Source organism: Petromyzon marinus, chromosome 3 (assembly GCF_048934315.1).
Source record: "Petromyzon marinus isolate PM22_M1 ecotype Great Lakes invasive population chromosome 3, UKy_Petmar_22M1.pri1.0, whole genome shotgun sequence".
Classification (NCBI taxonomy): domain Eukaryota; kingdom Metazoa; phylum Chordata; class Hyperoartia; order Petromyzontiformes; family Petromyzontidae; genus Petromyzon; species Petromyzon marinus.
Window position 1 is genome coordinate 18,998,917 of NC_133669.1, and position 20,750 is coordinate 19,019,666.

Sequence of the window (20,750 nt, forward strand, 5' to 3'; positions counted from 1 at the left end):
AAACCCCACTCTCCCTATATAAACCACACTCTCCCTATATAAACCCCATTCTCTCCGTATAAACCCCACTCTCCCTGTATAAACCCCATTCTCCCTATATAAACCCCACTCGCTCTGTATAAACCCACTCTGTATAAACCCCACTCTCCCTATATAAACCCCACTCTCCCTGTATAAACCCCACTCCCTATATAAACCCCACTCTCCCTGTATAAACCCCACTCTCCCTGTATAAACCCCACTCGCTCTGTATAAACCGACTCTGTATAAACCCCACTCTCCCTATATAAACCCCACTCCCTGTATAAACCCCATTCTCCCTGTATAAACCCCACTATATAAACCCCACTCTCCCTATATAAACCCCACTCTCCCTGTTCAAACCCCACTATCCCTATATAAACCCCATTCTCCCTGTATAAACCCCACTCTCCCTGTATAAACCCCACTCTTCCTGTATAAACTCCACTCTCCCTATATAAACCCCATTCTCCCTGTATAAACCCCACTATATAAACCCCACTCTCCCTATATAAACTCCACTCTCCCTATATAAACCCCATTCTCCCTGTATAAACCCCACTATATAAACCCCACTCTCCCTGTATAAACCCCACTCTCCCTGTATAAACCCCACTCTCCCTGTATAAACCCCACTCTCCCTGTATAAACCCCACTGGTCCTGTATAAACCCCACTCTTCCTGTATAAACCCCACTCTCCCTGTATAAACCCCACTCTCCCTCTATAAACCGGACTCTCCCTGTATAAACCCCACTATCCCTGTATAAACCCCACTCTCCCTGTATAAACCCCACTCTCCCTATATAAACCCCACTCTCCCTATATAAACCCCACTCTCCCTGTATAAACCCCACTCTCCCTGTATAAACCCCACTCTCCCTATATAAACCCCACTCTCCCTATATAAACCCCATTCTCCCTGTATAAACTCCACTATATAAATCCCACTCTCCCTGTATAAACCCCACTATATAAACCCCACTCTTCCTATATAAACCCCACTCTCCCTATATAAACCCTTCTCCCTATATAAACCCCACTCTCCCTGTATATACCCCACTCTCTATATATAAACCCCACTCTCTCTATATAAACTCCATTCTCCCTGTATAAACCCCACTATATAAACCCCACTCTCCCTGTATAAACCCCACTCTCCCTGTATAAACCCCACTCTTCCTATATAAACCCCACTCTTCCTATATAAACCCCACTCTCCTTGTATAAACCCCACTCTCCCTGTATAAACCCCTCTCCCTATATAAACCCCACTCTCCCAATATAAACCCCTCTCTCTCTATATAAACCCCACTATATAAACTCGGATATTTAACCCCCCCCCCCCCATTTCCCAGCTGTTGCAAGCTGAAGGGGAGAGCGGGGTCGGTTGGCCTTTTAAAATTTAAAAGTTACGTGCGGAGGCGGTGATTCGCTCAAGTCTCGCGAGAAGTGGTCGCGTTTGGCGGAGCGAGACCGAACCACCCTCGGCGGAGCGGTTTTTTTTTAAATCCACCAATCGGTGACCGCGCCGTGTCCTCGCAGCCAATGGGCACGCGCCTCGCCGGTTCTATATCAGGACGCTGGCGACCATGCTTGACGCATTCTCCGCACAGAGTTGAGGTGAGTGGTCGATGCGGCGGTTCGCGTTGTCGTGGCGCAGGGGTTTTTTTAAGGGGTTCCCAAGGGGTTCCCGTCTGCTGAAATCGTTGACGGCGGAGGGGGTTAAAAGGATCTAGGAGCCGGTGATCCTACGATGAGCTGAGCCCAGCCCGGGAAGCGATCGGCTCGGCTCGGAAACCCGGGACGCCCTCTGCTGTGCGGCATCGCCCACCACCGAGCCCGCGTGTTCGCTCCGGGCCGCCGGTTCGGCGTCTCTGCGCGGCGTGTTAGAGGTGGGATTGTAAAGGGTGGGTGAGAGTATACAATCGCGGGGTCTAAGGCTTGAGGCGGGAGAACTGCGGGGAATCGAGCGGCTCGGACGGGGTCTTCGTCTCGAGCGAACTAACTTAAGCGCGGCTTCTCGTCCGTTTGCAGTCGCCGCTTCCCGCTAACGCCGCCATCGCCGAGTGCCGCCGCCACCGCCGCCATGGCTTCCAGCAACGAGAACTCGTCCCAGCGCATCGGGCAGTTCAAGAACAAAGGACGCGATGCCGCGGTGAGTGAGGCGGTCTGGGGCGGCGGCGGGGGGCGGTAGGGAGGGAAATGCCGTCCCCAGCGAGCCGAGTGCCGGGCTGCGAACGAGGGGCTAGACGGCAAACCCCGGCGAGATGCCCCCCCCCCCCCCCCCGGGGTCGCGTACTCTCGCACGGGAGAGAACGGAGACGCTTTGGTCGAAAGGGGAGTGACCGCAGAGCGGCATTGGCTCGCGTCCATCAATTCGCGCCCGTGTTGGAGAAATCTTGCTCGGCCACAGTCGCGCGAAGTGGAACCCCTGGCGCAGTGAGCGCGGCCGGACCACGTCGTTGGGACCCCTCCACCACATACACACACACACCCTGTCGGCCTGGTTATACAACCGGCTTGGGCGCGCCGCTTCTGGACACGGAATACTGACAATACGGTATAAGGTGGGGGGGGGGATTCGGTCTCGCGTAAAGTGTTGAAATCAACAAATGCGCACGTGTCCTTTTGCGGGTGGGATTTCGATTTCATCGTGATGTTATTTGCGGCTTAAAATGCCGGTTTGGGATGTTAATGCCACCAGCCGCTATGCCATCAACGCCCTCGGCCATCGAATCCTCGTCGCGGTCTCTCCATCTCGCATCTCCACGTGTCCATTACACGCCCTCGCCCCCCACCCCCATGTCGCGAGTCGTATGTTTGGCCGCGTTACGGTGCAAAATAATGTCAACGTCCGTGCGACGTCTCGCTGTCGCATCTCGTCATCAAACATTCTCATCCCCCAGTCAGCTCTTCCTCCGTCGATTACTAGTTCCTTGAACATCGGTCATGATGGACGGGATGCGTGTGACGCTTCTCGTCTGACAAGTCGCCCACCAATCCTTTATGGTCCCCGCAATAGAAGGGGTCTCATCCCCTTCCAATCTCGCACCATCACGATTGCCCACCGTGCACGCCGCAATTTCCAAGTGCCAAAACGCCACCTCGGCCTATGGGCCCCTGAGAGCCTCATCCAATAGCCAAGTCTTAACTAATGCTACATTTCCCAGTAGTCGGTACTTTCCTTGCAGGTTCCCTCTTTTTTTGTAGTAATCCAGATCTTCGTGCGTTCAGAAACTTTCCTTTTCGGGTTCCGTTGATGAATATCAAGGGATGCAGTTTTTTTTGTTTCCGTGTAGGGTTCAGGTTGGGGTTTATTACAGTTAATATTGGAATCGTAGAGTTCGTACGTACTAATTTATTGGCACCAATTTGTGGGGGTGGGGGGTGGCAGCAATCTCAACTTCTTGCCCTGCCGGCAAATACCGTGAGCTCTTCGTGCGTCACACGAAGGTTTCTGTGTGTTGTGGGCAGCTGCTGGCGTCTCGCTGCTACCCCCTGTGGGTTTTTTTTCCCCTCTCACACGTAACCGTGGCGTGCTTTTCGTTTTGTGGCGGCGAGCAGGCTCTGCGGCAGCATCGCAAGGACCTGTGCCTGGAGCTGCGCAAAGCACGCAAGGACGACCAGATCCTGAAGCGGCGCAATGTGGCCGCGATGGATGACGAACCGACGTCTCCACTGCAGGAGAAGCAGCAGAACGGACAGGTGGAGTCAACATTCCTGCATCGCCGCCTCTGACGTTTTGACCCAGGATGAGAGTCGTGGGGTGGCACAAATTATTGGTCATCCCCACCCACGCCCCCCCCAATGATTTTGGATTGTCACGATTCGATATTGCAATTCAAATAAAATTGTATCGTTTCTCGTTTTGCCTCATTGTAGTCTCGTTTGTGCGCTTAGCCTTAATACAACAGCATATTTTATCTACAAGTGATCGATTCGCACTTACAATTTTAATCCGTGTCTTGAGTGTATATTGATCAATGCATTACGTGATTATTGTCAAATGTAGCTGCCAACAATTTGCAAAGAATGCGTTATTGAACAGTTGTATGCTGAACTTCTTTCGCAGTGTACGTAGCCAGCTGCTAATTGGAGTGGTGCTTTCTTGTTGGGGTGTGTTGTGGCATTTGTCGACAGAAGGCGCAACAGATGTCCCTGGAAGAGATTGTCCGTGGCGTGAGCAGCAATGAGAGTGATGTGCAGCTGCAGTCGACGCAGGGAGCACGGTGAGGCCCTGCTTGTATTTTCTTAAATGGCCTGGAGCTGGGTCATTGAGACTCCAGTTCTCTTCTAGATTTAAAGCTTTCGTGACTGCTAGGATCCATACTCTTTGGTTCTATTGGGTAAAGTCACGTAGGTGAAAATAAAATAACAAAAAATCACGACGTTTCGGCCACAACACAAGCGGCCTTTATCAGGTGAAGGGAAGAGACTGTCTGGAGGACAGCGCTGTGTTGTGGCCGAAACGTCGTGATTTTTTGTTATTTTCACCTACGTGACTTTACCCAATAGAACCAAAGAGTGACTCCAGTTCTCATTCAGGTGCAATTTATCATCACACTGCGCGTGTCCTCTCGGTTACTTGTGCAGCTCGTCGACACCCACCCACCCCGCGACTGAGCCGCGTGTGTGCCTGTGCTCTCCATAGGAAACTGCTCTCCCGCGAACGGCACCCACCACTGAACGAGATAATCAGCGCCGGGCTGATCCCACGGTTCGTGCAGTTCCTGGGGCACGAGGACTGCAGCCAGATCCAGTTTGAGGCGGCTTGGGCGCTGACGAACATTGCGTCGGGCACGAGCGAGCAGACCAAGGCCGTGGTGGACGGCGGTGCCGTGCCTGCTTTCGTGGCGCTGCTGTCGTCGCCGCACGCGCACATCAGCGAGCAGGCTGTGTGGGCGCTGGGAAACATTGCCGGTACGTGTTTGTGTACGCGCATACAAGCTGTGCGTGCGGGTGCCATTACTGTCGGCATCAGCAAGGGTTAGTGGTGATGGGTAGGGGGTTTGGCTGCAGGAGACAGGAGTGGTGATTGGCTGTTGTGTTGTCCCACAGCTGTTGGAACTCGAGTGGCCAGGCTCGTCTGTATGCATGCGTTGGTTGTGTCCTTTGTGGTTGTGCTGGCGGTATTGAGATTTGGCCTCGCACATTGAATTTACTTGTTCCCCTTTCGGTGTCAACCCGCAGGTGATGGACCCGTCTTGCGTGACCTTGTTATCAAGTATGGAGCTGTAGAGCCCCTGTTGGCCCTCATGGCCATGCCAGATCTGTCCATGCTGTCTGTGAGTTTCACTTCCCCAACGCTTTCCCAACACTGCACATCTAGGGCTTCTGATTGTCATGCTCTCTTACACTATTATTGATAGTCAACTTGTGTTAATTGTTAAAGTGGATGAAACCAGTTTAACGATGCGTATGCTTTCGCGATCAATATTATGGATGAAGTTGTAATGAAAGTGCAGCTATTGGGCTTAACGTTGTCATTCGGTTTCCCCGTGCACAGGTGAGCTACCTGCGCAACCTGACGTGGACGATCTCGAATCTGTGCCGCAACAAGAAGCCCCCTCCCCCTGAGGAGGCTGTGCTGATGCTGCTGCCGGCGCTGGTGCGGCTGCTGCACCACGAGGATCGGGAGGTGCAGACGGACGCCACGTGGGCGCTGTCCTACCTGAGCGATGGCCCCAACGATCGCATCGAAATGGTGGTGGCGGCCGGTGTGGTGCCGCGCCTTGCACAGCTGCTCGCCTCGCCAGAACTCACTGTGCTGGTGGGTGATCATAACCGCATACACCGCGTCACCACATCACTTGCAACACTCGTGGAAACTCCCGTTACTCGCTGCTTACAAAGAACGTAAGAATTGCTCGCACGACCAGTCAACACTTATCATTAACACTGCCGTTGATCTGAATCGACAAAAATAGATTCAGAGTTAATTATCTTTTTATATCTATATTGCTTCTACATCAGGACACTCCCTTACGTTTTATTTTAATAAAATTGGTGTGATTTAAAGTTGGAGAACAAAGATGTCTGCTTGGTAGCTTCTGCTTGGTATCAGGTTTTTTGCCTTTTTCGGAGTAATGTCACCACTCGTGTGTTTGTACTTTGTCCTCAGACTCCAGCGCTCCGAACAGTGGGGAACATCGTGACGGGCACAGACCAGCAGACGCAGGCGGTGATAAACACCGGCGTTCTTCCAGTGTTCCAGAATCTGCTGCGTCATCAGCGCAGCAACGTGCAGAAGGAGGCTGCTTGGGCACTGTCGAACATCACGGCTGGGCACGCCGAGCAGATCAACGCCGTCATCACTGCTGGCCTCATCCCCCCGCTGGTCGAAGTCCTGCACAAGGTGGGGGATACGTGCGTCGTGTGTTTTATTTGAGTTGAGGTTCACCAAATGGTTTGACTTGTCACGAGCTCTTTGTAATCCAGATTGTAGATTTAACTTTGACTTGTTTTTAATGAACGTGCAATCATTTTCAGAATCAGCTTTTAAAGTCCTTTGTTTACCATAATGGTGAGTTGGACGTTTTCTGTTAAAAAACTCTAATTTGAAGTCGCCAAAACAATCGATTTGTGTGTATACAAAAAAAATTAAATGACATTTGCATTTGATTACAGCCATTGATAAATTGTATAATGACCACACTTGTAAGACTGCCGTGTAACTAACGTGACATTCTAGGATTTTACCCGGAGGATCGAATGTCTACGGTTTGAGCCGCAGTGCTAGAGTGGAGGCTAACCAAAGTCTGTTCTTATTCCTGTCGTACCCAGGGAGAATTCAAAGCCCAGCGCGAAGCGGTGTGGGCGGTGACGAACCTGACGTCGGGTGGCACTGTGGACCATATCGTGTACGTGGTCCAAGTGGGGGCCATGGAGCCCCTGCTGTCTCTGCTTGAAGTCAAGGACAGCAGCACGGTGCTCATCATCCTGGACGCCATCACCAACATCTTCCAGGTTTGACTTTTCTTCCTCAAAACAGTTATCTGGCTTAGTGGTGAAGACCTTGAAATGGTTAATTTTTACATGTGTTGCAAAATTTTTAAAATGTAGTAAGGACCCCTAATGTATTTCGGTCCCAATTAAAAAGTACCTGCAGGGGTGCATAGAATAGTATAGGATAAACCTGCAGCACTTTGCAAGCACACTTGATTGCGTCATGTATTAAGGCTTAACGTGTAGCTGTTTCCAATATGAATTCTGAATGACTGCTTGCTGTCGGCTGGCATATTTTTGATCGCCTTGCAGAGTGTTGATGTCCCGGTGTACGTGGTGCGGTTTGTGCACAGGCTGGTGACAAGGTTGGCCAGACGGACAAGCTGTGCATGATGGTGGAGGAGCTCGGGGGACTGGATAAGATTGAGCACCTCCAGTCGCACGAGAACGAGGCAGTGTACAAGGCTGCCCTGAACATCATCGACAAGTACTTTTCTGAGGTGCGTCCTGGCGAAGCGCTGCTGCTGGCTGCGTTTGCGCTGTATTGAAGTTGTGGCCGTTTTTTGGAAGATTGTGAGATGGTTTAGGCCCATATTTTTTCATTTTCACAGCAAATTTGTAAGACCTTGTCGATGTTTTATCACTAAAAAGGCAAATCACAAATGAAGTTCTCGCTTGACATTATAGTGCTGTGTTTTGGGTGCTTTTTGTTGGCAGGACGACAGCGAGGCGGAGAACTTGGTGCCCGAGGCTGGGGAGCAGGGGTACAACTTCCAGGTGGCAGACGAGCAGCACGGAAACTTTGCCTTCTGAGCCGCCCTCCCTCCCAGTGCACCTCCTCCACCCACCATTCCTCACGCTTCCCCCCCCCCCTTAATTGGGAGTGGGGCGAGAGATTTCGCGCTTCGGGCATAATAAACTGCCGCAGCGAATTTTAAAACAAGATGCTGGAAATTAGCGACTGACGTGTCCATTTCACCCTCGTCTGTGTTTTTTATGTGTCTCTTCTTTCAACTCTCTCTGGGCCTCTTGGGCGATCCAGTGTAACACTAGACCGCTCTCGGGCACACGAGGCTCCTGAGGTTGCTGCTGTGTCATTGTGTTGGTTGTGCTCGTTTTGACTACCACTGCCGTTTGTAGCAGCTAACATCCACTTTTAATGTGAATACGTACTGCAGTCTACTTGAATTTGGCTTCAAACATTCTTTTGTACACAGTATTTCTTTAAATAAAAATGTGTGAATATGCAAGTGTGAAATATTTCATCTGTATGGTGAGGTGCTTTAATTTTCTGTTGGTGAACGGAAATTCCTGAACACGCCTATGTTAGAGAAGGCTTAACACTTATGTTTTCGCGACCAATATCCATAAAGGTTTTTTGGGGTTGGATTGCGTTAATGTGGTGTTAAACCTGCCACCACCTGAAAGGCAATTAGGTTTGTCACGTAAACAAAACATGTCGGTTCTTTAGTACAGCACACCGGTGTGTTGGAAAGCAAATCCACAACATTTACAATATTGCGCACGACGTTTTGCCAGTAATTACAACTAGCGTCATCAGGCGACAACCATATTTGTGGCGAAATCATGTTTCATTCTTTGGAGGGATAATTGTCGCCCGAGCCATTTGGGTGGGGAGGCCAGAAGAGGAGGTGGGGGAGGGGGGTGATGTATACATATAAAGTACAATGGGTTGTAGGGAAATCGTACATTATGCTTATACATACTGACTTTTTTTTAAGTGCACGAAATTTGCAGTACCTGTTGCCGTCTGCTGTCCCAACACACCGGTGCGTTGTACCAGGAACGAATTTATTTGTTTTATGTGACGAGTCTTGCTAATTGGCTGTCGTGACGGGTTCAACAAAATAAAAACCAAGTGTATATTGTAACTACATGGTAATTTGTGGATATCTCAGGCTGTACCCTAAATCACTTCAGTCTTTTCCTGTCATTTAATGTGGCAAAAGTAGAGGGACCATTATCTCGGTTCACATTCCACCGGTATCCGTACAATGGTCTCTTGACGCAGCGTATCGTCTAAGTTTGTGGGAGCTTGACCATTGTCGGCTTCGATCTACTGGCAAACCCGAACGTTCTGACCATCTGGGTGACAGGAGAATTCATTTGTACCGAGACCTGATGGCATTGTAAAACTATACAGTACAAGGTACTGCTCGGTCTTCATAGACCGGGGCCTGCTGTGCAAATTTTCCCCGGATTTGGTTGTGGGAATACATGCATTCATTCAGCAGTGGATTGATCATGGGTGGTAAATGGGGAGATGGTCATGGATGGTGCCGTGGTGGGGATTTGCATTGCTTCAATTACGCTTCCTATGCACAATCGTCAACAGCATTGAGAAGACATGTAATAGATTATTCGGGAAATTGCCCTTTAAAGGACGGTAGAACCGAGGTAAAGAAGGCCCATTGCCTGAAACGTTACGTAGGTTTTTTTAAAGCAGTGTTATTGCCGAATGCGAATTTTGTTAATTGTGCGCGACTGCGAACGCCGTAGTAGCATCACCGCAGTTCTTTGTGTAGCGATAGTTCCTATACTTTGCACTCCAATAGTTTATTTGTTCTTACGTTCTGACCCCCCCCCCCCCTTACTGGACATTGTACAAAAAAAGCGCTTTATAGCTCATCGGATTCCATAGCTGTCCACCCGTACGATTTGTACCATGTATTCTTGTGCAGGGAAATTGAGTTTTCATGTTCATACAGCCGTTTCAATACGGGCAACAAGACTTTCTGTTTGTTTTATTGTGATGGGACTTTGTAGGATGAATGGTGAAAGGGCGCGGGGTGACCAATAAAGTCTGAATTGGTCTTTAACAAGAAAGGCACTGATCAGGGGGTTGACTGCTATGATATCCCTTTGGATTAAAAATGCAGTACATACATTCTCATTCTGAAGCTGTTCACGTTCGTGCAAAGACGTCACGTGACAGGCCACGTTGAAAAGCACTTTAAGCGCGCGTCATTTTTGCCTAGAAGAAAACGTCACGTGACCCCCCCCCGCCGCCTCCCTCCCGATTTACACTTGTGACGTCATACATTCGCGATGTCGTCATGTAACCCCACTTTTTATGTCGACGCCACCGGACTCCATTTTAAGAAGGTCGGTGACGTCAGAGCAAAGGCAGGCGCCATTTTGAAGCTTGCGAGTGGCGTCGTCCCCGTCGCCTCCTCCTCTTCTTCCTCCTACAGCGCGACGACTTCTTCTGCGTCCACCTCGTCTACCGTCGTCGTTTTCTACTCCGTCGTCGTTGTCGCCAACGTCTCTTCGACATGCCGGGGTACAGCGATAGAGATCGCGGCGATAGAGATCGCGGCCGCGACAGGTTCGTTAGAGAACAACAACGCGAGGGGTGGAGTTGGGGGCGGGGGGGAGATCAAACAACAACAACAACAGCAGCGATACTAATAACAACACATAAGAGTAGTTATTAGACGTAATAAAGAAACGCAAAAATAACGGTTTATTTGTTAAAAAAAAGTAACGTCTTAATTTGCGTGAGGACATCGCACAAAGGCGGGGGAGGCAACGGGTGAAGGTGCTGACATTAATCGCTTGTTAAATACGTAACGAGGGCAATGATAGCACACCGACACATTGCAACAATACTAACACCTGTAATACACGCAACATGCTAACAGTTGTAATAACTATAATATAGGGCTAACGTTACGAGAGAGCAACTATAAAAGTAAACATTTCCCGACGCTGCGTTGGCGACGCGACACGGTCAATAACACCGCGGGTCTGCCAATGATAACATGTGCTACGTTAAGGCCAATGGCATGTGTTACTAATGAAGCATATTGACCGGTACGCGGTTAGAAGTTAAGCGAGAACTTCGGCGATAATGTAATAATTTCACAGCGAGACACGTCCCTACTGTAGTAGTACTGTAGTAGGGACGTGACGCATCTTCGGCAAACTTAAAATATAACTCGTGACTCGACGAGACGTTAAAACTTAAATATATAAACGAACATGACGAGATAACATTCACAACCTGCTATTAACGTCCAAAGAGATACTATTCAAAAAAACATTGTACATTTCGTGACGCAGCGCCAATAATGACCACAATAACAAAAATGTTGCAATCCACGACGCAGTGACGCATTGGGCAATCGAGTGGATCCGAGTTTCGAGTTTTATCAATCCCCCTGGGTCAACGAGGTTGACCCCGGGTCAGCGAGGTTGCCCCTTGGTCAGCGAGGTTGACCCCGGGTCAGCTAGGTTGACCCCGGGTCAGCGAGGTTGACCCCGGGTCAGCGAGGTTGCCCCTGGGTCAGCGAGGTTGACCCCGGGTCAGCGAGGTTACCCCCGGGTCAGCGAGGTTGCCGCTGTGTCAGCGAGGTTGCCCCCGGGTCAGCGAGTTTGACCCCGGGTCAGCGAGGTTGACCCCGGGTCAGGTACAGAAAAGTTTATCAACTTAATCAGTGCGGTGGGCCTTTTTTTCCAGGTGCTCTCCCAATTTTTATTTCCACGAAGTAAAAAAAGGGAAATATAGCATTTAAAAAACGAATTTGCTGTCTCGATGTAGGCTCCTCAAGTGTATTATATTATAATAGGGTTTCCCCCTTTTTTCTGGCAACAAAACAGCTGTGTTAAGACGTTAAAACACCAAACTGAAACCTTTTACAAGGAATCATGTCTGCATTAACCACAATACTTGTGGTCAGAATGCAAACAAAAAACATACTCTGATAATACTGTATATGCATTGACTTTAAAACTGATTGGTCCACACCAGAGACATCTTTCGAGCCTAGTCTCAAACGGTGTTATATTCGCCATGGCTGGGTGAATACATTTATAATTTGCGTAATAGCTATAATTAAAAACTACGAAATAAAGTAAACATCTGTAACAAGCATAACCACGCCAAAATATTTGCAATTGAACAGATAACCATAAAAAACAATAATTCTCATTGCTTTTATACAAATAAACACGCTGCCGACATTCTTTGGTCTCAAGCCGAGAATCACCTCCACGACATTTCTCTCGGACAACAACGTCGATCAGAATACAACCACTCATCGATCTCATAACCACACAGTAACGATCATTTATGACGAACGACTAAAACAAACATTCCCTTTACCATATATTCTTGGTTCTTTCGGTAAATTCACGTAGAAGGGAAACAAAATAAATTCTATTAGTTTATTGTTTCCCTTCTACGTGACTTTACCGAAAGAACCAAGAAAGCTTTAAATCAAAATTCACTGTACTGTAACAGCCACAGCAAAATCCACCACCATAACAAGTCTGGGGGACAACTAATGTAATGCGAGGTTGGGAAGCACGGGCACTTTGCTTTGACCGTTGATGTTTACTTTTTGTCATTGTCTATTCCAGTTATTGCCGTATTCTCCGGATTTTAGAGACGTTCTGGAAAGTAACTGCGCAACGTAAACTCGTGCCTTAAAATAAACCCAAAAAGAAATCGACACGCTCGTCAGCAACACAAAAAAACATCGGCAAGGGGGTGGTGGGTGCTTTTTAAATCCTGAGAATACGTTGATATAGCAACTGAAATATGGAGATTGATTATGCCTCAGCTGTAGATGTTTATGGGCAGTCAAATGCTGTATTCTGTTGGCTATTATACACGGCTTGCGTGTTCTATAGGTATACCAATGAGGCTAGCCCCGTGTGTTTTTACGTTGTCCAAACCCCCTGAACAAGTCGCTGACAGGGTGGGGTGAAGGTCACCACGGATGCGGCCCGCTCAGCCGTAGCCCAGGCCACGTGACCTCCCGTACATGGAGCTGTGGGTCCTCGACTCTTTCAAGGCTAGCCCTGCCTTGGTCCGGCACTGTAATTTAGGCGTGAAAACGTAGAAGCACAATTGAACCTTCTGTCGGTACCCCGGCTCTCGCATAATGTCCGTGATGCAGTCATTTTTAGTCTGCCGCATCGCCGGCCATCAACAGTCGACTAATCTCGACGAGCTGTACACGATGCACTATTCACAGTTGAATTTTTCGATAACGGATTTTTTAAATAAATGTTTGGCGTTTCGACATCGCTGAGTAGCACTGATTTCGGATTGATTGGTACCCCAGTCGCGGAGTTAAGTAACACCCCTGGAAAAAATAGTGTCCCAGAAATAAAATTTAATTGCCTCGGCCGTTTTGTATTATTTGGTACCCTGGGGCACCACCATGAGGATCATTTGGTCATGAATCCTGGCAGGGAGCCAGGCGCACTTGGGTGTGGGATGCACTCATCCTGGTTCACGTGAGCAAAGGCATGAACCAATGTCCCAAGTGAGTGTTGAGTTATACAGATGGTTTAAGTGTGTAAATTGTATAAATGTTATTGGTGAATGTATGGCACTAGGCTCACTGTGTTACTTAAGCTGACATTTAAAATAAGCAAAAACCTTGATATTTGTTAACTGTTAAGTCTGTATTTCAGTTTGAAGTTAGTGTCTCTGTCGTAAAACTATTAATGAGGTGGAATATCGTGGCAATTTCATATTCTCTTGGCAGGGGGCAACATTTAATTTTCCACAAAAAGATAAAACCAACTGAGCAAACCCGTACTGGAATTTGAATTGTAATCCACATAAGTGAAGCGATTTAACCACAGCACCACACGGCAGCCAATAAAACACATCCCTCCACTCCTGAATTAGGTGGGGTCGTGATTCCAGCCCGCGCTTCGGCAGCAGCCGCGGGTTCGGTGGGGGTGACCGCGGTGGTGGCGGCGGCGGCGGCATGAGGAAGTTCGGGCAGCCTGGCGAGAAGTTGCGCAAGGTCAAGTGGGACATGAGCAAACTCCCACGCTTCGAGAAGAACTTCTACGTGGAGAGTCCCAACGTGGTACGCCGGAGCCAGGTACGCAGGTGCTGTGCCACGGGAAGTGGTAAGTGGTTGAAAGGTATAAAAAAGGGGGCCATACCTGGAAAAAATGAGGGAGTGGACAGTGGTCAACCTAAAAAACTAGCCAAGCAGCCCTTAGCACAATTCTCAGACGAGTCACCCAGCTCCTATCGTTTATTTTTTTGCTTTCAAAGGCATGAGGCAAAAAACACTTGAGCTATTTTATGCAACTGGCCCTTGACACCCAAGTTCAAAATGTTATGTTTGTCCCAGCCGCCTTTTGTTTACTTAGTCTATCTTAAGGACCCTCTAGTTTTATGGAATATTGATGTTTTTGTTGCTGTGCTCGTGCACCACGGATTTTGTAAAAATATCTTAACTATTGTGTAGTCGTCACCTTGGGTGTTTACTGCTCTTGCCTCTCAGTATGTGGTGTGCATCTTGTGTGAGAACCCAACATCACGGCCTTTGTTGTGTGCGCAGCACGAGGTGGATGAGTACAGGCGGAAGAAGGAGATCACGGTGAAAGGGCAGAGCTGTCCCAAACCGGTTTTCAGTTTCGAGGAGGCCAGCTTCCCTTGTGAGTAGAACCAATCAATAGCGTACATTTCATACATTTTGCAGCACGTACACAAACAACTTATTAAAGGAATGTCGCTTATGTTACCATATTCGCAACTTTTCCCATGACAAACCTTGCGCAGCACGCAGTAGGTTTGTTTACTTGTACTGGATATCATCTTTCTGAGAGTTTTGAGTTGCATCGTAGGCAAGTAGCTGGTGTTGAGTCTGTATGATGCTACGTTTTCAGCCTACGTGATGGACGTCATAAAGCAGCTGAACTTTAAGGAGCCCACCCCAATCCAGGCACAGGGATGGCCCTTGGCGTTGAGCGGGCAGGACATGGTTGGCATCGCCATGACGGGCTCAGGAAAGACCCTGGCTGTGAGTGCCTCCGCCCTTTTCACCACTTCGCCAGTGACGTATGACTCGGTTGGGCACTCACAGAGTTGTGCCTCTTGTGCTTCATGCCACAGAAATCTTAAAATACATCCTTGTTGCTCTGTTTATTTGCAGTATTTGCTTCCAGCCATCGTGCACATTAACCACCAGCCCTTCCTGGAGCGTGGCGATGGCCCAGTGGTGAGTACTATATCTGAGGTGATTGTTCGAGATGAGCATGATCTGCATGTTTTACAATCTCTGTTGGTGTCTTGTGTTAAGTGGACACGATGTTAAATAATGTGTTGTTAATTTATATTGTTATATAACTGATCAAATTTAAATTGTAAACATTGACTCATTAAAATTGTAAACATTGAGTGATTGAAGTTAAGGAATGTGAAATATCTACCTGTTTAATATTAGAGATTGCTGTGGATTATTTAAAACACTCGTGATATCGGTGAAAGTGATGCCGAAATGGAGCAGGTATGGCTAATCGTGCTCGTTTGCAGGTGCTGGTGCTGGCACCAACGCGTGAGTTGGCACAGCAGGTGCAGCAGGTCGCGCAGGACTACGGCCGCTTGTCACGCATCAAGTCCACGTGCGTGTACGGTGGAGCCCCAAAGGGCCCACAGCTGCGCGACCTTGAGAGAGGTGCGCTCCCCTGTCATGCGTTCATCGTGCTCTGAAGCATCAACGTTTAGATTTCAGATTTATATTGCTCTACGCATTTTCCCAGTTCATCAATCTTACTGGATTGCGGTCAAGACTGCTCGTTATTAAATTGTCCTAAAGATCTTGTGGTTATATGTGGCAAACTGTATTTTTTATTCCATTCCTAAAAATATGTAATGCTAACATACTCTTTTAAAAATGCTATGAAATCCCTTCCCTAGGTCGTACTAAAGTTTTTACACAATTGCTGGTACGAGTGTCTTTTCTGGTCCAACGGTGCCAATTGCATTGCCGTGTGGACATTGTGCCGAAGGTAGAATCGCGATGTGCTCCGTCTTTTCTAGGAGTTGAGATCTGCATCGCCACCCCGGGGCGCCTCATTGACTTCCTGGAGTCGGGCAAGACAAACCTACGGCGCTGCACCTACCTGGTGCTGGACGAGGCCGATCGCATGTTGGACATGGGCTTCGAGCCACAGATCCGCACCATCGTTGACCAGATCCGGGTATTATGATATGATATAAAACCATTTGAACAAATGAATTGCGTTTATTCAGAATATAAGATTCTGTTGGACATTAGCTCATCATGAGCTGTGAAGTATAGGCTTAACCAAAAGTCGAAGGCTCACAGATTACTGATGCTGTGCTCGGTGCTTGCATCGTCCGTGCAGCCGGACCGGCAGACGCTCATGTGGAGCGCCACGTGGCCCCGGGAGGTACGACAGCTTGCAGAGGACTTCCTGAAGAGCTACATCCAGATCAACGTGGGCTCCATTGAGCTATCGGCCAACCACAACATCCTGCAGATTGTCGACGTGTGCATGGACAGCGAGAAAGACAGCAAGTGAGTTGATGTGCATGGCCGTCAAGGGTTCGCGTGACTGCTGGGACTCGCTTCTGCAGTTGTGCACACTGCTCGGCCCATGCCTTATCTGCCTATTTAATATTGCTGACACTTGTCAGCACTATGAAGCAAATAACTAGAAGGCGGGTAACAATTCTTACCCCCTGAGATTTAATATATTGTCAAAATTTGGACTTTCATTCACAATTTATACACTATAGTTTTCATTGGCTTCAATGTAACAGCATATCATCGACAGGATAATTTTAATTGTAAAGTCTCATGGTGGCAATGACCTACCAGCTGTGGAGAGTTCACCGCTGGACGCAATGTGCTTGTGGTTGATGAAGAATGTGTATGTACGTGTCGTTAGGCTGATCCGCCTGATGGAGGAGATCATGGCAGAGAAGGAAAACAAGACGATCATCTTTGTGGAGACTAAACGGCGTGTGGATGACCTGACACGGAGGATGAGGCGCGACGGGTGAGCCTGCACTCTTCTCACGTCAGAACGCAAGCACACTCGCACCCAAGCGCAGTTGCCCATACCTCTTAATGGTGTCACAGTATGTCATTCGCACGGGGTGGGGTGTGGGTTATGGTCATCAGCCTGTGTTGGCCTTAATATGGGCGCACTAACGGTATAGCCTTTGTTATTGATGTCTACATTTTTTTCATTGATGGACTTTTGTGTGCAGATGGCCGGCAATGTGCATTCATGGAGACAAAAGTCAGCCGGAGCGAGATTGGGTTCTGAGTGGTAAATGCAATCAGTCACAAATTGTTAATTTGCCTCCAAGGATATCAGAAAATTCCCATTTGCAATTTTACAAAGTTTGCAATCATTCATCATTACAGTTGGCATTGACTTTTATTTGTTGCAACTCCCTCTGTGCATATGTGTTCATGTATTTATGCATGAACCCCATTTGTTTTCTTGCAGAATTCCGCACTGGCAAGGCCCCCATCCTCATTGCGACTGACGTTGCTTCTAGAGGACTAGGTCTGTAAATATTTGCAAATGTTGATTCAAATTTTTAAGCACATCTACTTTTTTTCGCATTGTGAGGAATTTGGGGAGGCTTGGCCAAACGTGCAATGTGTGATGAACGCCTGTGTATAATTGTGCTCTGTGTTAGTGTTCCCTGCGACGATAAGGTGCAGGAGTTTGGCCTTGCGCGCGGCAGGGCCTTGGCATGACGGCCAGGGGACACGAGCGAGCCGGAGAGGCCTCTAGGCGCCAGCCACCCGTCCACCGCCTAGCAGCCTACTCGCGTAGTCTGCCTCGGCTTAAACCGAGGGCCTCTGTGGGCGCCACTGTGGGCGCCAGTGCTCATCGCCTGCACTGCCGCCACTTGGGAAAATGCTAAGCTGCCTTAACGCGGGCTGTTCTCTCTTAAAGCCTGCCCGCTGTCCTGCCGCAGCCCAATCTGCCGGCCAGTGACGCTGAAGTTGGCTGCAAAGCCAAGGGCGTGCTTCATAAAGCAGCGTGTCCAACAGCACGCACACAACAGGTGGAACGCCTACGGCAGATGGACATGCTTCTGCCTGCTGGAGTTGTGGGCCGACTTAGGCAAAAATGCAACCGAAGACATTGATAATATGGTTAGTAATTGTTGAAAACGCGAGAGAGCAGCTGCAGCCTCCTACCCGGACAAGCGTCCGGGAGTGGGGCAGCATTCCCAGCGTCCCATTTGAAATGACGGCGATGACCACACTGGCCCGACAGCCCAGAGCCCTGAGGTATTTTAAGTTGAGCGGGTGGCTTTAGCCTGGCTGTGGAGCGCCTGGTTCCTCCCTTGCCGTGCAAGTCATGTCAGGACCTGCCACCGCCAAATTGGGATGTTGCATTCCATGTGATTTCAGGCAGTGCACTTGATAGCAATCAAAACCCTTTTATTTACTCTTCAACTGCATTTTCAGCAGCACTCAGAATTTGAGTTGGGTCAGAGTGCAATTGGCAAGTAGCCATGCCCCACAGTACAGAGGCACTGTCTGAGCCCTTGGCGGTAAGCAACCCTTGGTGACTGACCAGTGGCTGGTGCGACCGGCTTGGCTCAAGGCATCGGCTGGCTATTGTGACCAGCTGGCAACAGCAGTGACTGGTGCGATCAGCTGGCCAATGCGACCATCCGGCTATCAGAGTGGCTGGTGAGACCGGCTGCCTGGCCACTGGGGGTTGCCAACGAACGCTGGACACTTGCCAGCACTCGGCCGCGCAGAGTGCGACTGGCGCCCCCTCGTGGATTGGACATCCGAAAAGCGGGTGCCTGTCCGTCATGCCCGTGGCGGGGCACGATGGTGGAATCGTCTTGATAGGCACGCACGCACTCACAAACACGCACGCACCGGCATATGCAGTAGAATGTGTGCTCTCTTCCCACTGAACAACGGGCAAAGGTAAGTGGCTAATCCTTGCACGACCGAGTCTGACTTTGTGTGTGTGGCTGTCTTGCGGTGTGTAAATGGCGCCTTGCTGCGTCACCCTTCAGACGTGGAAGACATCAAATTTGTCATCAATTACGACTACCCAAACTCGTCGGAGGACTATGTACACCGCATAGGCCGCACAGCTCGCAGCACCAACAAGGGCACTGCCTACACCTTCTTTACTCCATCCAACCTCCGCCAGGCCAACGACCTGGTGAACGTTCTACGAGAGGCCAACCAGGCCATCAACCCCAAGCTGCTAGAGCTGGCTGGCGGGGCCCGTGGAGGCAAAGGTATTGCACAGATAACATTCATTTTCACTTTGCGAAATATACTGGAAATTAGCATTGAGATTATTTTGCTTTGGGTTTGAGTTCATCTTTCACATTGGTACAGTAAACAGCAATTGAATGTAGGTCCTTAACAGGGTGGTGGTTTGTGCAGGGATGTGTGACCGCATGCTGTATTGAGCATGTCCCCCCTCCCTTTTGTCTATATACAGGTCGCTCCCGGTACCGTGGTGGTGGTGGAGGTGGCGGCAGTTACCGCGATGACAGCGATGACGATCGACGTGATCGCTTCGGAAGTCGTTTTGGCTCCGGCCGAGATCGCGACCGAGACCGTGGTGGTCGGGACCGCGATAGCGGGAGCAGTCGGGATCGTGGGTACGGGTTATCGGGAGGGAACAGAGACTCTGGCTCGAACCGAGATGCTGACAGTAACAGCAGCCAGAGCCAGATGCTGCAAAAAAGCCTGCTAGGGTTAGCACCACAAGGTGGTCTATCCCTAATAGGCCAGCCAGGTCTCCTGGGACTGATCCCTTCTTTCTCTGCTGCCAGGGACGGTAAGTTGGCCCAGGTGGGTGGGGACCAAAGCTCGCAGCAGTCAGCACAGCAGCAGCAGTTTCTTACAGCGAGCACGCCCCAAATCTCAACCCTCCTTGCGCAGCAGTACAGTCAGTACCAGTCACCCATGCCGCTCATGAGCCTCAACTTCATTCCTGACATAAACCAGGCGAACTTCTGTTTGCCTACGAATGGTGTTGTACCCCCTCCTCCCCCACCCCCTCCTCCCCCAGGAGTTAAAAACTGATTTCACTTTTCATTTCTGTTCACTTGTGTATTAACACTTCGAAAGTAGATCAAACATTTAAGGACATTTACTTATATATACTTTTGTTCCTTGATTTAGAAAAATGGTGTAAAAGTGATTGTCCAACTCCATTCCTCGTGTCCCTCTTTTGACAACACGAGTGTGACGATTGGACTTTTAATATGGACTCAGGGTGGGGGGGGGGGGAACTAGGAATGGAGTTAGGTTCTGCATTATCGGGGCAATCATCCCATGGTAAGTAGCATGTTTTTGGTTTAAACAAAAAAGTCCTTGTGAAGGTGTTTGACACATTCCCATTTATTTGTATAGTCTTAACCTTTTCAGAGCTATGTATTTGTAGTGTTACCAAATTATGGCGTAGCACTCATGTTTGTATCGTTTTCAATAAAGGCCAATGAGCACACGAGTGGTCAGTGTGGTGGTGTGCGACGCGTTTGTGGTCTCGGATCGCTTTTTTAAGCACAGCGAGACAAAGGGAGCCATTACGTCTTTGAGGCATTTTCTTTTCACATTGTCTATATTCTGTCTTAGCTCAAATCTTCAGATCTAGGAAGCCTAAAAGAGCTCCATGTTGTACTCGTCTCGCGTGACAATTCAATATCTCAACTGTTCTAGATCCCGCTGATCCTGAGCCTCTTGGTATTGTTTTACTTAACGTATTGTACAATTTATAAGAATGTACAAATATTTGTAACGAATTTTTTTAAAAATTTACATGATCAAGTGTTTTGGAAATAAAATTGGAAAAATTCTGGGGTCAAGAATTTGGATGCAATTTTAACGAATCTATTACTGGTGGAGGGTCTCTTCACGCTGGTCAGTACGGCGATAAGCGAAGACGAGGCAGTGTATACAGTACAGGAACTAATGAATATCGACTTAGAAACGTTCAGAAATACGAACAGACCTCTGCATG

The 20,750-nt window shown here is 48.8% G+C and overlaps 2 protein-coding genes across 5 annotated transcripts; both read left to right on the forward strand.

Annotated features, from left to right (window-relative positions):
- Positions 1 to 1,556: 1,556 nt before the first annotated feature.
- Positions 1,557 to 8,218, forward strand: KPNA2 (karyopherin subunit alpha 2). Of its 3 annotated transcripts, none has more exons than XM_032977686.2 (11): positions 1,557 to 1,643; positions 2,058 to 2,178; positions 3,588 to 3,728; positions 4,164 to 4,252; positions 4,675 to 4,943; positions 5,214 to 5,308; positions 5,530 to 5,793; positions 6,145 to 6,378; positions 6,807 to 6,989; positions 7,322 to 7,468; positions 7,686 to 8,218. In XM_032977686.2, the coding sequence occupies exons 2-11, from the start codon at positions 2,110 to 2,112 to the stop codon at positions 7,779 to 7,781; spliced, it is 1,587 nt and encodes a 528-aa protein (XP_032833577.1). In that variant the 5' UTR covers positions 1,557 to 1,643; positions 2,058 to 2,109; the 3' UTR covers positions 7,782 to 8,218. The 3 variants fall into 3 exon arrangements, with proteins under 3 accessions (XP_032833577.1, XP_032833603.1, XP_075908273.1); XM_032977712.2 differs by having other exon boundaries at positions 4,167 to 4,252; XM_076052158.1 differs by lacking the exon at positions 1,557 to 1,643 and adding an exon at positions 1,891 to 1,915.
- Positions 8,219 to 10,088: 1,870 nt separating this feature from the next.
- On the forward strand, positions 10,089 to 20,237 carry LOC116956227 (putative ATP-dependent RNA helicase DDX5). 2 transcript variants are annotated; one of them, XM_032977668.2, is made up of 13 exons: positions 10,089 to 10,317; positions 13,639 to 13,840; positions 14,309 to 14,405; positions 14,637 to 14,770; positions 14,903 to 14,968; positions 15,283 to 15,424; positions 15,790 to 15,950; positions 16,119 to 16,291; positions 16,665 to 16,775; positions 16,990 to 17,051; positions 17,235 to 17,294; positions 18,784 to 19,014; positions 19,224 to 20,237. In XM_032977668.2, the coding sequence occupies exons 1-13, from the start codon at positions 10,265 to 10,267 to the stop codon at positions 19,811 to 19,813; spliced, it is 2,082 nt and encodes a 693-aa protein (XP_032833559.1). In that variant the 5' UTR covers positions 10,089 to 10,264; the 3' UTR covers positions 19,814 to 20,237. The 2 variants fall into 2 exon arrangements, with proteins under 2 accessions (XP_032833559.1, XP_032833564.1); XM_032977673.2 differs by having other exon boundaries at positions 10,089 to 10,272.
- The last annotated feature ends 513 nt before the right edge of the window (positions 20,238 to 20,750 follow it).